The 15,564-nt window shown below is 42.7% G+C and overlaps 1 protein-coding gene across 1 annotated transcript in view; it reads right to left on the bottom strand.

The window, feature by feature from the left end:
• Positions 1-2,336: 2,336 nt before the first annotated feature.
• LOC306816052 (polyadenylate-binding protein-interacting protein 1-like) overlaps positions 2,337-15,564 on the bottom strand; it is a gene marked incomplete at both ends in the record, with an annotated part of 44,098 nt that continues 30,870 nt past the window's right edge. Inside the window, 3 exon segments of the mRNA XM_079332549.1 lie at positions 2,337-2,394; positions 2,397-2,445; positions 6,008-6,196. Coding sequence (XP_079188675.1) covers positions 2,337-2,394; positions 2,397-2,445; positions 6,008-6,196 — 296 coding nt within the window.

Raw genomic sequence — 15,564 nt, 5'->3', positions numbered from 1 at the left:
GATTGCCCTCATCATGCAGCGCGCCTGTATTGGTAACCCGAATCGCCCTGGGATTTTGGAGATAATTACAAACTGGCCAGAAGGTGAAGATTTTGGTCTCGCTGATGAAGAGGAGCAGAAGCAAATGACCCGGGCTGAAGAAGCTCCACCATACAACCAGCTGCCAGCAGATGAAACACGCTACGCCCTTTTCACCGACGGTTCCTGCCGCATTGTGGGGATGAACCGGAAGTGGAAAGCTGCCGTATGGAGCCCCACACGACAGGTTGCACAAGCTACCGAAGGAGAAGGTGGATCAAGTCAACTTGCTGAACTCAAAGCTGTTCAGCCGGCCTTGGACATTGCTGAGAGAGAGAAATGGGCAAAGCTCTACCTTTACACTGATTCGTGGATGGTAGCCAATGCTCTGTGGGGTTGGCTGGAAAGGTGGAAAAAGGCTGACTGGCAACGTAGAGGAAAACCAATCTGGGCTGCTGATGAGTGGAAAGACATTGCCACTCGGGTAGAGAAGCTACCCGTTAAAGTCCGTCATGTGGATGCCCATGTTCCCAAGAGTCGGGCTAATGAAGAACAGAGGCACAACAAGCAGGTAGATCAGGCTGCACAGATAGAGGTCTCAAAGATAGACTTAGATTGGGAACACAAGGGAGAACTGTTCCTGGCTCGATGGGCCCACAATGCCTCAGGCCATCAGGGCAGAGACGCCACCTATAAGTGGGCACGAGACCGAGGGGTGGATCTAACCATGGACAGCATCTCTCAGGTTATTCATGACTGTGACACTTGCGCTGCCATCAAACAGGCCAAGCGGGTGAAACCTTTCTGGTATGGGGGGCAATGGTCCAAATATAAGTATGGAGAGGCCTGGCAGATTGACTATATCACACTGCCTCAGACCTGCCAAGGCAAGGGCTACGTGCTGACCATGGTGGAAGCCACCACCAGATGGTTGGAGACCTACCCTGTGCCCCACGCCACTGCCCGGAACACCATCTTGGGCCTGGAAAAGCAAGTCCTCTGGAGGCATAGTACCCCTGAAAGAATTGAGTCAGACAATGGGACTCATTTCAAAAATAGCCTTATAAACACCTGGGCTAAAGAACATGGCATTGAGTGGGTGTACCATATTCCCTACCATGCACCAGCGGCTGGGAAAGTCGAACGGTGCAATGGTCTGCTTAAAACCACCTTAAAGGCACTTGGTGGGGGGACTTTCAAGAACTGGGAGATCAATCTACCAAAGGCCACATGGTTAGTGAATACCCGAGGTTCCACTAACCGAGCAGGCCCTGCCCAGTCAGAGCCCTTGGGAGCAGCAGATGGAGATAAGGTTCCAGTGGTAAACCTGAGAGGCATGTTAGGAAAAACTGTCTAGGTGAACTCTGCTTCCAGCAAAGACAATCCTGTTCGTGGGGTGGTTTTCGCTCAAGGACCAGGTTGCACTTGGTGGGTGATGCAAAAGGATGGAGAGACCCGATGCATACCCCAAGGGGACCTTGTTCTAGGGTGAACTATCTATGATATTGTGCCTATAACTACATGTATGTATATAATTTAAAGGTTTCAATATGATGTAGCATGTTGGCATGGAAAAAATTCGGGGTGGATAATGTTGGGGGTTGAGTGTTTTTCTATTACTGTGTCAATTGAAAGAATTTTTCCCATTATCATGCCAATGGAGCTGGCCGGGCTACACCCAGGATCTCTGATGACTCCAGGGAAAAGGGGTGGGTGGGAACGGCTCCCAGAGAGGCCTCTGAGGCTTCCGGGAGGGGACTCGTGTTTCCGACGAGATCGGAGGAGGACGCCCGGGATCTTCAGCCACGCAGTTGGAGCATAGGAGAGCAAGACCCTCTGCGATCATCTGCCCTGCATCTGCCCGGTTCCAGCCTCCTGCCTCTGCGGACACAGCTGATCACCCGGACACAAACTTTGAGCGAGGAGCCACCGCTCCAGCCCATTTTCGCCCGGGATCGGCGTGGCCGCTGCCACCCCACCCCCTCCTGCCTCCGTTCCCGTCTGCCCTCGGCAGATCCGGGCTGGGACTAAGCACAGAGACAACGTGCTTGCATCTAAAGGGACTGACACCGAGTTATCTATTTTGTTCTGTTAGCAATTTTAACAACTGCTGTTGTTTTCTGCTTGTACAGTTAGATATATTAGTAAAAGAGCTGTTATTCCCACCCCCTTATCTCTGCCTCAGAGTCCTTGATTCAAACAATTATAATATTTGGGGGGGAGTGGAACCAAAGTCTCTATTCCAAAGGGAAACTTCTGCCCTTACTGGCAGACACCTGTCCTTTCAAACCAGGACAAAATGACACACTGATACTGACCTTTGAAGTAACAACTGCCGAAAGCTCCCACTTTGTGGACTAATGTTTAGATGGTGAGATAGTTACACAACCGTGCTCCCATGTAGGAAAAATTTGGGACAGATGTGGCCTTGCAAAAAAAAGTGGAAAAATAAATTATTCATAGCAGTCATGATTAGGTTATCAGGAAATATTTTTAAGAGATTTTTGAAAATCTGTCTTTAACAGTTGATGAAACAATTGAAGAACAGAAGATTAAAATCTACTATTTCTCACATTAATTTTTCTCTCATAAACACTTTGCTATATGCATTTCAGCACTTTGAAGTTCATTATAATGACTTTGAGGCTTTAAGAAAATAGCCATCATTGTGCCATTTGTCCTCAATTCTACTTCTACATTGTGACCTGCATCAAGGAGTATCTGAAAGTCACTTTCAAACTGTTAATAAAAAAAAGGAAAAAACCGACAAAAAATCTGCAAGAGTGGTTATTAAGACTTTTATAAAGGACCAAACAGTGTGTTAAAATAAATATATCACCTTCATTCAATCTAATAGCTATTTATCCCAGAGTTTTATTTTTGGCAGTAAGGAACGCTTAGGGAAAGAGTACAAGAACATGGTAAGTAAAGATATATACTTTCTCCTGTACATGCTCCAGCAAATTGCAGAATAGCAAACTTCTGATTCAGATATTAAAACTGTATCATTACAGTTAATAGTGCTTGATAAGTCCTTTTTTCTAAAATAAGTCCTGTTACTTTGAATATTTACACTTTTATAATCTAAAAATAGGTAGTGGCAATTAAATTCCACAACATAAGTTGTACACTGAAGAAATATTTTGCTTTGAAACTGATACTTGAAAATTTCAAGATGTGGTAAAAGTAATTTGGAATCCATTAGTGTTTGCATTCAACCTCTCTTAAAACTTAAAGCAGAACATTCCCTTATTTTGGCAATTTATTACTGCTCATTTGTTTTGAATTCTCTTTTAAGAAGACTTGAATTTGATATCATTTCTCAGATATCACTTCAGTGAAAAGAGGCTCTGGTCTAAGTAATTTGATCAGCTCTGCCAAAAAAAAAAAAACCTCATGGATACTAAGAATTCATTAAACTTTTCCTTTTGCTTTATCATCTTTGAACATTTCTTTTACATCAATCAGTGCTATAAATGTGTTTGCGTGCTTCTGCTTCTAACATGTTTGAACAAGAATCTTGCCATTATCATGTCAATGCATTATACCTACTTACCTTCTGCAGGCAGAGGAAAATATGTACTAAACATAACTGTACTATGTGCATTACACTGCTGGAAAGAACTGAGATATCTTTGAAAGATACAACAAATTTAAGTAGTTAACAAAGTCAAATCAACTTTAATTTCCAGTAAGAGGCATGTGAAATAACTAACAAGCTTTTTGGTGCTTTAGTTCAATTAGTTGCTTGGACTAGAAGAGGTGGCCCCCTTTTTATAAGGCAAAATATGTCACTTAAATTACATTTCTCATTCCTAAGGAAAAAAATAAAAACAAACCCAAAACCAACCTCAACAAAAAAAAAAAAAAAAAAAAAAAAAAAAAAAATTAAAAAAAAAAAGCCACAAACAAACAAACCCCCCCCAAAACCACCACAAAACAAAGCAACAAAATACCACCAAAACAAGCCACCACACAATCAAAACCAAAAACTACTTCAAACACCACAAACATCATCTGTATTTTTTTAAACCATTATCTTCTCAATCAGTTAGTTGCATCAAATACTGAGACAATGCCATTTGGGGTATTCTGACCTGGCATAGCAAACAGAGACCAAAATAAATAAATAAATAAACCTCATATCTTACTAACCAAGCATTATAGTACAATAATGTCTTCCCTGAATTATTGTTGCTTTGTAATCCCACTTTACCTCCAACTCCAAAAAAGTCAAAATCTAAGCATGAAGGCTAGCCTACCAATAATCTTGAGAAATTTTACTTGCTGTAACAGCAACAGTACATCATACTAATTACACAATAGTCAAGACAAGCTATGAAGTCAGTGTTCAACTTCTGGAAAACAAGTTAACTGGCACTTCGCTCTGTCAAAACACAAATGGATTAGGAAGAACAGGGGAAAGTATATAAGTCTTACAGACAGGCTAAGATACCTGATACCCAGATGAAGGGAAGATTGTACAGGATTTTGGTTTCTTTTATTTTAGCCTTTTTTCCTTCACAAACCTAGCATGTATATATTTGCTCAAACATCACTGATGCAGATGCTTATAAACACACTTCAGCATATTTAAATGAAGTTTTGAGATAAACCAGGACAAGTAAAAACAAATACTTGAGCAGAGGCTCAAGATAGAAGAATAAGCATAGTTGACTGACACTCAAACACTCTCATATCCTGACATACAATGATGCTGAAATCATGTGCTTTTGGATACTAGGACAGCATTTTGCACTGTTTTATTTTTCAGAAAAATTGTTATCTTTCAGACTAAACCTCAATGCTTCTCAGTTAAGGGAGGCACATCCAACCCTAACATTGAACTTGTTTTAAATAAGGGGAGAGAAAAAGAGGCAACATGAAAATACTTATATCAAACAAGAGTCAACTTATTAAACATATATGAAATTTCTTCCAATAAAGTTATATGAAGCATTTTCATTTTTTATTAACTTTATGTGTCCAAATAAAGGATGAAAAAATTATGCTGCCAAACACAGCACAAGTAATCTTTACGTATAACTAAACTGTTATTAATTAAATATGCATCAATTCTGTATTATAGTAAGAAACTTAAGACTCTACAGTTATTAAGACTACACAATGTGTGACAATCACGCAGGTCTTGCACACTCCAGATTATTTCACAGTAAAAAATCTGCAAGTATCTGCACTTAAAAGGTGCATAAAGTTTACATTCTTCAATGTAGAATTTGAAAACAACTCAGGATAATGGAAGATACCTAATGTAATAAATAGCAAGCAGAAGTGTGACTTCATTCTCTGCAGCAAGCCCAGAAGACAGTAGCAGCAGCTCTTTTGCTAAACCACACAGATTAATCTGGTTTTTCCAATGGCTTCTCCAATTAGTACAGAGTTCAGCTCAAGGTCTCTGTCCTCATTTCCATGACCATCAATGGGACTAGACCTAGTTACCAGCAGACTAGCTTTTCTTTTTTCTAATTATGATGTTCTAAAATAGTTATAATACCAAATGAAAAACAAAACTTGTCAGTAAAAAGAGCATTTCCCAAAGTAGGTATAGATGATTTTTTTAAATACAAAAGAACAAAAAAAAATAGATTATGAAGAATATTTTTGTAGGATAGAATAAAAATGTACAACTGACAGTCTCTGCTATGTAAATCCAGCAATTCAAATATAACTTCTTTAATGAACTGCTGTAATTTCAACTCTAGTATGTGACCTGAGAGATTCAAATACACAACAAAGGAAACAGAGTAAATTGGGGAAATTTATCAACCAGCCAAGTATATCTCACTTGAGCTATCATTACAGTTTATTGAGAAAAATCTTTCCCTATACATTTCAGTCTAAAAAGAAAAAAATCAAACCATTAAAATACTATGTAGGCACAATGATGTAACAAATAATACTAGTATGCATATCTTGAACACTAAGTAACAGGCATAACATCCATGTCAAGACAGAATACACAGGCTACCTGTTGATATACAAGTTCAACAAGTTCTTGCAAAGTTTCATCTGCAGTGACCCAGCTATTCACTGTTTCGGCAAACTGCTCTATTTCAGTTTCAAAACAACCTGGTTGCTTGGCGAGGGGATTTAGAAAGTCTTGTACATATTCTGCCAAAGTCAAATAGCCATCATATTCATCTTCAAAGGAAGAATCCTATAGCAGTGAAAGAATATACAAGCTATTTAAAAGGAGCCTTAAATAAAGTTGTCACACTATCTCCAGAAGTAACCATATAGCCCTTAGTCTTGAGCAACTCCTGATGCTCTGCATACTTGGTAGTGAACTTTATTACACATTTCACTTAAACATTTCTAGCAAATATAGACCTCTGCAACAAAAAACTCTAGCAGTCAAAAATTAGGTAACATGTTTTTATAGAGATTAAGGTCTCCCAGCAAAACGCATCAAAAAGCAGTTAAAAAGAAATTAGTTTGCCAAGTTGACTGTAAGGTTAACTAACTAACACGTAAGTATACCTGCTAAGAATAAAATTACCAAACTGAGGCTCAACACCCTTTCCTGATGTACACACAAACTGCTACAGCTATATGAACTGTAGAAGAAATAATAATTGAAAATCGGAAACAAAATATTTTGAGCTTGCCTAGACTGCAAAAGTGCTCCAAAATATGCAGGAGGGGGAGAAATTACAGAAATACAATACAGTGTAATGTTTCCCTTTATAAAATACAGGCAGGAAATAATGCATACTTTATCAATGTTTATGCTCCTGCTGATGGAACAGAAAGCTGCTTTACTGGGTTTGTGTGGCCAGGTTTTGGTAGCAGGGGGAACTGAAGAGGTAGCTTCTGTGAGAAGCTGCTGGAAGCTTCCCCCATGTCTGGCAGAGTCAATGCCAGCTGGCTCCAGGATGGACTTGCCACTGGCCAAGGCTGGGTCAATCAGAGATGGCAGTGATGCCTCAGGGATAACATAGTTAAGAAGAAAAAAAGTTATTGCACAGATGTAATTGGGGCCAGAGGAGAGTGGAGTGAGAATATGTGAGAGGAACAACTCTGCAGACACCAAGGTCAGTGCAGAAGGAAGGGCAGGAGGTACTTCAGGCACTGGAGCTGAGATATCTGTGCAGCCTGTGGTAATGACCATGGTGAAGCATCTGTGCCCCTGCAGCCCAGGGAAGGCCACAAAGATACAGTGTTCCACCTGCAGCTTCTGGAAGAGCCCATGCCAGAGCAGGGGATGCCCGAGAGGAGGCTGTGATCCTGTGAGATGCTTGTGCTGGAGCAGGGTCCTGGCAGGGACCTACGGACCCATGGAAAGAGGAGGCCACACTGGAGCAGGTTTCCTGGTAGAACTTGTGACCCCATGGGGGACCCATGCTGCAGTAGGCTGTGCCTGAAGGACTGACCCTGTGTAAGAGTGACCCATGGTGGAGCAATTTGGGGAAAGCTGTTGCCTGTGGAGTGGACACACACTGGAGAAGTTCATGGAAAACTGTCTCCCATGGGAGAGACTCCATGCTGGAGCAAGGGAAAGACTGACTCCTCTCCCAGAGCAGTGGCAGGAACAATAGGCGATGAACTGATCATAACCCCTGTGAGGTTACAAGTGAGCTACCAGACATGGGGCACCAGAATGTGAGGTTAGGGACCTCCAATGCTCTAGGCACCAACTTCATCGGGTTGTCTTAAATGAACAAAGCAGTTAATAGTTGCTAAAAAGGTTATTTATTACAAAGCACATCCGTCTCAAAAGGCAAGCAGAAAAGAAACGGCAGGAAAAGCAGATGGCAAGAAGCCCTAACTCTCCCCAATACATACTCTAATATAGGATTTTCCCAACAAGCTAGGAAGCAAACTTGGACCACCACTACTTAACTTATTAGAATTCTAGTTTCTTAGCACTGTTGTAATCCAATACCAGAGGTATAAGAAAAGGCCTTACCTCTGCCCTCCTGTCCCTTATCCTATTGGCAGACGGCCAGAAATCCCCTCCCTGACCCTTTCCTAGAAAAAGCCAAGACCTGACATCCTCTTCCTCTTTTGCCCTGCTACCACCATGCAATAAAGAAAAGGCAAAGAGCCACTCTTTTGATCCTCGTGCTTGTCTCATATGCTAGACCTAGCTACTTCTTATTAATACAATAGGAAGAAGTTACAGTTAGTGATGCAACGTTAGGGCTTGTATTAAGAACCCACAGATAGCTGGAATCCCAGTTTCAGGATTTTCCGCTTATTTGTTCGATCAACTACCTCCGTGCTTGGTAGCTGTGTTTATACAGCCCCAGGCAGGAGGACAGAGCCGGTAGCTTGCTTTAGCGCCGAAGTAAGTCGGCTCGAAGACAGGCAGCTTTCACGAACCACACAACAGCCACGTCTGCAGGACAGGTAAAGTCCCTCGTGGGAGGCGTGAACCCCAGTGCCTCTAGGAAAGGGGAGGGGGGGTTCCCCCATGCAGACTGGTGGCGGGCTCGGCGCCAGGGCGGGCTAGCAGCCTGGAGCGCCTCAGCAGCAGCCGCGATTTCAGCGGGACGGCTCCTCCCCAGTTTCCGCGGAAACCGCAAGAAAAACCCGTTCGGAACGCAGCTGCTCACGGCTCAGGCATTGTGCAGTGAGTGGGAAACCCCCTGAAAGCAGTGCAAGGCTGCAGGGTTCCCCCAGGCTCGGCACGGCCGGCAGGACGCGGGACACGTGGCGTTTCGGGTCACAACAGAGTCGTGTGTTTGTGTGGGGTGTGCGTGGAAGTGAGAGGCGTTGTGCAGCTCTCTTTGGGACAACAATGGGCGCTGAGTTAACTGTATATCAAAAGAGTGTTTTTTCTCAAATTCAAGGAATTTTACATGCTGAAAAAATTACAGTTTCTAAAAAACGGTTAGGTCTTTTGTTTTCTGGCTGTTTTCTAAAATTCCAGACTGTAAATTACAAAATATAAATTCAGTTTCATTTTGGTATAATGTGGGAAAATTATTAACATCTAAAGTACAAAAATTTGACTCTATAGATGCTGTATTTCTTCCAATATTTTTACAAGTACGCAAATGCTTATTGGAAACTGAAAATAAAAGACAGCCACAAACTAATTCTTTAAACCACCCTAACTCCTCTCCTCCAAAATCCCCTGTCCCTGAAAATAGTGAAAAAACAGAAATACCTCAGGAAAATACTAAGCTCCCCCCCCTCCACATACCCAAGTTCTGAAACTTTTAAACAGCCTGCTACAGGATTCTCTGTATTCCACTGTCTTTCCCCCAGTTTACCTCAGAATAGTTCGGCAAGAAACTTTCCTTTGTCTCACGGGGGGGACCGCGTGTCTAATGGTGGAAAACATGTTTCGATTTCTTCATCTCTTAAACCTTTCTCCTCCTCAATCCCCTTTCCCTGCCCCCTTGCTCCCACCCTCCTGACCCGTTCCTGCTACCCTGTAACTACACCAACAGGTTTGGCTAGTCGCTTCTTCCCGGCTCAAGTTACAGCTTCCAACCATTCTGATTACAGCGAGTGCCAGACTGAGTGCCCGGAGGCTACAGACATTCAAGGAAAAAAAAATTCGGTTAACAGCAGGGACTCTGTCCCTCGGGAGGGAGAGACTGCACTTCCTCCCAGGATGATAGATAAAGATACACCTAGCCCTAAAGCTCAAAATTTGGAAAATTATGTACCCTCCGTTGCTCCTGTAGTTTATATGGGTAGAAAAACGGTAATAGAGTTTATCAACCTTTGTCTTACCATGATAAGAAAAAAAAATTTTTTAAATCATAGAAAAATTTTGGCCATGAAAGTGAAATTTTTAAGGGCAGGATGAAAGCAACTTTTACCTCAAATGAATTAGTACCCCATGAATTGAAGGACCTTTTCAGGTGCTTGCTAACTCCCTCAGAATATGATTTATGGTTTAATATTTGGAAACGTTCCTTAATGGTTTCTTTTAACAGAAACTCACCAAAGCCCTGACAATTCCAAAAATCATATTGATGTTAAACAATATGCTTCTGAGAATTTTTTGCAGTTCGTAGATAGACTTCGCTCACAAGTTAAAAGGCAAGTCCATGATCCAGAAATCCCAGGCCAGCACCATCCAAGCCTGCAGCAGCTGAAGCACCACAAGCGAGGAAGCACCCAGTGTCACCTGAACAGCTACAGCATGTCACCTGCTTCCAGTGTAAAAAGCAAAGACATTTTGCTAGGGACTGCCCTCTTAACCAAAAAAAAAAAAAAAAAAATAGTAGAAAGCGTCAGCTCGCTTTTAACATTCAGCGCTATGACACAAATGCAGTGAGTACTACTGTGGAAAAAGCCTCTCTCTTAAAAACAAAGGGGGGGGGATGGGATAAAAGGTGTGGGTATGCAAAACAAATTAAATGTCAAATGTTCTATTAACCAGGTCCAGCAGCCTTGTGGCCGTGTCAGGCTGGAGACTACCAAAAGTTTTCATTTCAAGTCTACTATCTGGACAATTGTAACAGTGGACCTGTCAAGCAGCGTATTAGACATGACGGTATTTCACATGGAAATGGAGAGTGAGTAATTTCGTTGTGGGAGACACAGCACACACACCCTTAGAAATTGAAATAGCTCCTATGATTATGAAAGAAAAAATTCCTGTCACATAATATCTTGGAATATTTAGATGATGTATTAGTGTGTGCTGCCAACACCTTAATACTCCAAAACACACTTGACCTAGTGGTTAAAGTTTTAACCTCTGCTGGATTTCAATTGCAGGAAAACAAAATTCAAAAGATGCCACCTTGGAAGTATCTGGGCTTGGAAATTATTGCACGGACTATTGTCCCACAGAAATTGGAAATTATTTGTGCATTAGCAGAGAGGCAGGCTCACCGTTATCAGCCTGAGTTGCCTTTCAAATTCATTGTTTTGGGAAAACTTCCATACCTGCATGGTCTAATGTTCCAGTGGATTTAAGGGGCAGAAAGATTCACTCTTAATCATAGAGTGGGTCTTCCTCTCCCACCAAAGATCCAAAACTATTACACAACCACAGGACCTGATGGCTCAGTTGATTCAAAGGGCAAGAATGAGACTGCACGAGCTGGCAAGTTGTGACTTTGCATGCATCCACCTTCCGGTAAAACTTTCTGAGGAAGGGAGGAACTCTCCTGAGAGGTTAACAAAAGAGATGTTTGAACATCTGCTACAAAGCAATGCCAGCCTCCAGATATCTCTGGATAGCTACAGTGGACAGGTATCAGTCCACAGCCCAGCCCATAAGTTGTTCCATGAGGAATTCCACCTCATCCCTCATGAGAAGAGGAGCAGGAGACCACTCGAGGCACTCACAGTGTTCACAGATGCATCAGGGGCCTCTCATAAGTCGGTGATGACTTGGAGAAATCCCCAGACTTAGCATTGGGAAGCTGTTGTTGAGTTTGTGGAGGGGACATTCCAAATAGCTGAACTGGCTGCAGCGGTGAGAACCTTTTAGAAGTTTTCAGAGCCTCTTAATCTGGTAACAGATTCAGCTTATGTTGCTGGGGTAGTGTCCAGAGTGGAGGAGGCAGTGCTTAAAGACATCGATAATGAGCAGCTCTTTAGGCTGGTCTCAAAACTAATCTATTTGGTTTCACACAGAGAGCATCCCTTCTATGTGATGCATGTGAGGTCACACATGGATTTGCCAGGTGAGATCACAGAAGGGAACCGTATGGCAGACACCCTTGCAGCTCCAGGAGAAAAGGGCTGTTCATGCTAAACAACACCTAGTGCAAGCCTTTTCAGTGCTGGGGATCCCTAGGGAAATCAAAACAGATAATGGCCCAGCATACATATCCAAGGAGTTCCTAGAGTTTATCTAGCAGTGGGGAGTGGAAAATAAAACTGGCATCCTCTACTCCCCCACAGGTCAAGCTGTGATTGAGCGTGCCCACCAGACACTCAAACAGGTCCTGGCTAGACAGAGCAGTTCCACTGTGTGGATGTCTCCACAGCAAAAGCTCTGTAAAGCCCTGTTCAAACCAAAGGTCCCTATAAGCTAGTAACCTGGGGAAGGGGTTATCAGAGGATTTGCAAATTGCATTGTTAAATGTTTTGGGTGTCTGTTCTATTCACTTCCCACGTCATAAACTATTGCAAGCAGAATTAAGTTTTAAAGAAAAACCCATTTGAAGTGTAGTGCTTCTAGAGGCTGTCACAGTGTTTACTGATAGTTCAAGGAAAACACACACACCAGCAATCACATGGCAGAACCAAAAAACTAAAGAATAGGAGTCTGATATGCAGACAGTGAAAAGTTCACACCAAGTTGTAAAATTGGCAGCTGTAGGTAGAGCATTTCAGCTTTTTCAGAACCTTTTAATTTGATCACAGCCTCTGCATATATAGCTAACATAGTCCAAAAAATAAAAGAACTGATGTTAAAAGATGTCAGCAATGATGATTTATGTCGTTATTTTATATGTCTTTATGCTATTTTACAAAACAGAAGTAATCTATATTTTTTTACTCATTGTGTTTGTTTCATGAGCTTGGAGGGAGGGATGGTTTTCCCCTCAGGGAAAGCTCCACGTGGTCCGGGAATGAAGGGGGCTGTCCCGTCTGTCTGCCGGGGCATCTCCTGTGAGCTGCTGGCAGCAATCAGAGAGCTGATTTGGTGATGGACAGCTCGGAAAACCAATGAAAAGTTATTTTTCTTTCACAAATCACAGTGGATCAAGCTCTGGGGGGTCTTTCAGCTTCCGGCCTCCAGAGGAGCGGGGGTCCCCGGCCAGGGCCTCGGCCTGGCTCTGGGCTCGGTCTGGGGCCCAGCCCAGCATTCCGGCCCAGCACCGGCTCTGCAGGGAGCCCTTAGTCCAGCCCCGGCTTGGCTCAGTGGGGCCGCATGGCTCCGGCACCGGACACATGGCGCCCCCGGCGCCGGCCGCATGTTTTCTTCTTAATGATCTGGATACAATTTTAACTTCTTAATGCCTGGATAAGATTCTCAATCTCCTGAACCCCTTAATGAGAAGGGATAAAGCATGGAGTCCTCAAAGGTCGGCGGAATGAAGATAAAGTTCCTGATAGGAAGAGATTGAAAAGATGCAACTGAGAAGTGGCTGCAAACCTGTTTTTGTGGGGCTATGAAGGGATTGTGACTTCACTAAAATTCCTTTAAACTGTGAGATATACTTGAGGAGGATGGGTGCTTGAGATGAAGACTTTCCTTGCCTCGGGAAATTGAGCTCTCTGTTTTGGGACTGGAATATGAACAGAGACATTTGATAGAGAAGAGGATGAAGAGAATTTTGTTTTTCAGCAACCTGCCTTTAAAAGTAGTACCCCACGTGTGCATCGTAACCCATAACACGGCTCTGGAAGGACTGTGGCAATGGGAGGAAAATTCATTGTTCTGTAGGTCCCCAGCGAATGCAGACTGTGAAGGTGAAGACACCCCCTAAGTCTAAAGCAGAAAAAGGAACTTTTCTCTCTTAAGTGAACTGAAATGATTATTTGAATGGATAACTGACTGAAGTGTTTTCTGTATGTGGTTGGTAAGAAATGTGGAGTGAAGGGAGGAGGGAATAATCTAGGAATCTTATTCTGAATATTTTTTTTGTGTTATTAATAAATTTTTTCTTGTACCTTTTTTTAAGTTTTGAGCCTGCGTTGTCTTTACTCCTAAATCCTATCTCTAAAGAAAATAAATATTTAAAATTGGCAAACCCTTTAGTCACAGCATGACACTCATATCAAGGCTCATTCTTCACTTCCAAGATTTCTAGCAGAAAGAAACGCAAGAGACAATAAATTAACAGTTATTGTAATGAGGTAAAGGGAATGATTCAGCATACCTATGTCCATCTCTTCTGGTTAGTCCCTGGTTCCCTGTCCTTCTTCCTGTCCTGTTGTTGCCCGATGCCCCAAACAGAACACAAACTAACAGAGTTAGTTTATGCGGTGCTTTATTCAGGGCCCGGGGAACCTGCGGACTAGCGTCCAAAGTCAGGATCCCACAGTTTCCTTTTTCCATCAGGTTTTTATACCTTTTTATAAAGTGGTCTACGTGCAGAAATACACATTCTTCAAAACAATACAGATACATAAATCTTGCAGGTATCATTCCTAAAAGTTATAAATTCTGCATGCTTGTCTACTCAGAACTATAGGCTACCCCCTTAATCCCCCTTGCATGTTTGCCCATCACCAGAACCCTTTATTTATTATTATACTTTAGCCTTATCTTGAAAGTTTCTAGATGTCCTATATGCTCTACTAAATCCTTTGATTATTGTTTTCACAGTTCTAAATGTTCTATATGCTCTACTAATTCTTTTTACTATTGTTTCACAAGGTAGGTTTTCAGGGCCTGTCCGAAAACTGCAGTTTTCTAAGCCTTAGCACGACTACTACTATATCTACATTATTCCTTTTTCTCATTATTTTGGTATCACTGTGACCTTCCCCTGTGACCTTGTAGCCCACCTAGAGTTCCCGTATTCTGAACCTAGACTCCCCGTGTCCTTACCCCATTGGATGCCGGCCAAAGCCACTTCCATTCCCCTCTCCTGAATTCTCCTCTCCCAGAGAGAATCTCCCTCTTTCCTGCCATACCATCGCCATGGAATAAACCTGAGACCTGAAAGAGCCTCTTTTGTATTCGTTCTAATCCATGCAGATACTTTGTCTGATCTTAAGTAATTAGGAAAAAAGACACAATATTTTTGCAGGTGGCGCCCAACATGGGGCTTGCTTTTAAGACCCTACCTTGCCTAGAGTCCCAGTTTTTTGGACTTCAAAAGGCCGTTTGGGTTGTTCATCTACCTCTGTGGCTGTGGAGCTGCTTTTACCAGCCCCGAGCACAGGAGGATGGGACAGAGAACTCCTCTGGGGAATTAGGGGAGTCATTTCTGGGTTAGAACTTTCGCTGAGTTACTGCGGAACCGCACTTCATCTGAGAGAGGTATGTGAACCCCAGTTTAGCCCCGAGGTACGGGGGGTGGTTTAGACGGGGTAGCTCCAGGCCCGTGGAGGGAGGTGTACCCCGCGGGGTGGTAGCAGCGGTGGCAGTTGCAGGCAGAGCAGGGAGCACGTGGGGGGTGTTGCGCAACCCGCCTGGCATTACACGTGCTCAGCCAAGCTCTGCCTGGCGTGTGCTACGTTATTGCTGTAAGCACAGGCGCGGGGATTTCCCTGAGGAGGATTTCCCCGGGAACGGCTGTGTGGCCATAACAGCAGCCACGTGTTGTGACAAAGCCCAGTACCCCCACACAGAAACACCACCTGGGTTTGCAACTAACTGCTATTGTGTAACTTTTCTGCGAAAGTAAGGGAATTGTGCATTTTGTTTTGATAACATCGGAATGGGGGGGAATTTCTCTGCACAACAAAAGAGTATTATTTCTCAGCTTAAAGAAATGTTACATGCACAGGATGTTGTAATTTCTAAGAAACAGATTGGAAAGTTTGTGAGCTGGTTGTCTCGAGAAGTTATAGAATTTGAAAACCAAAATATCAATTCGGTTTTATTTTGGGACAGTGTTGGAAATTTATTAACTTCTAAAATACAGAAAGTTGATACCACTGCTGCTTTATTTTTGCCTATATTTTTAAATATTCACAAACAAT

The sequence above is a fragment of the Erithacus rubecula genome (assembly GCF_903797595.1).
Source record: "Erithacus rubecula genome assembly, contig: scaffold_352_arrow_ctg1, whole genome shotgun sequence".
In the NCBI taxonomy this organism is placed as follows: Eukaryota; Metazoa; Chordata; class Aves; order Passeriformes; family Muscicapidae; genus Erithacus; species Erithacus rubecula.
The sequence above is the reverse complement of the archived record's forward strand: the minus strand, read 5'-3'. Positions and strand labels throughout refer to the sequence as shown.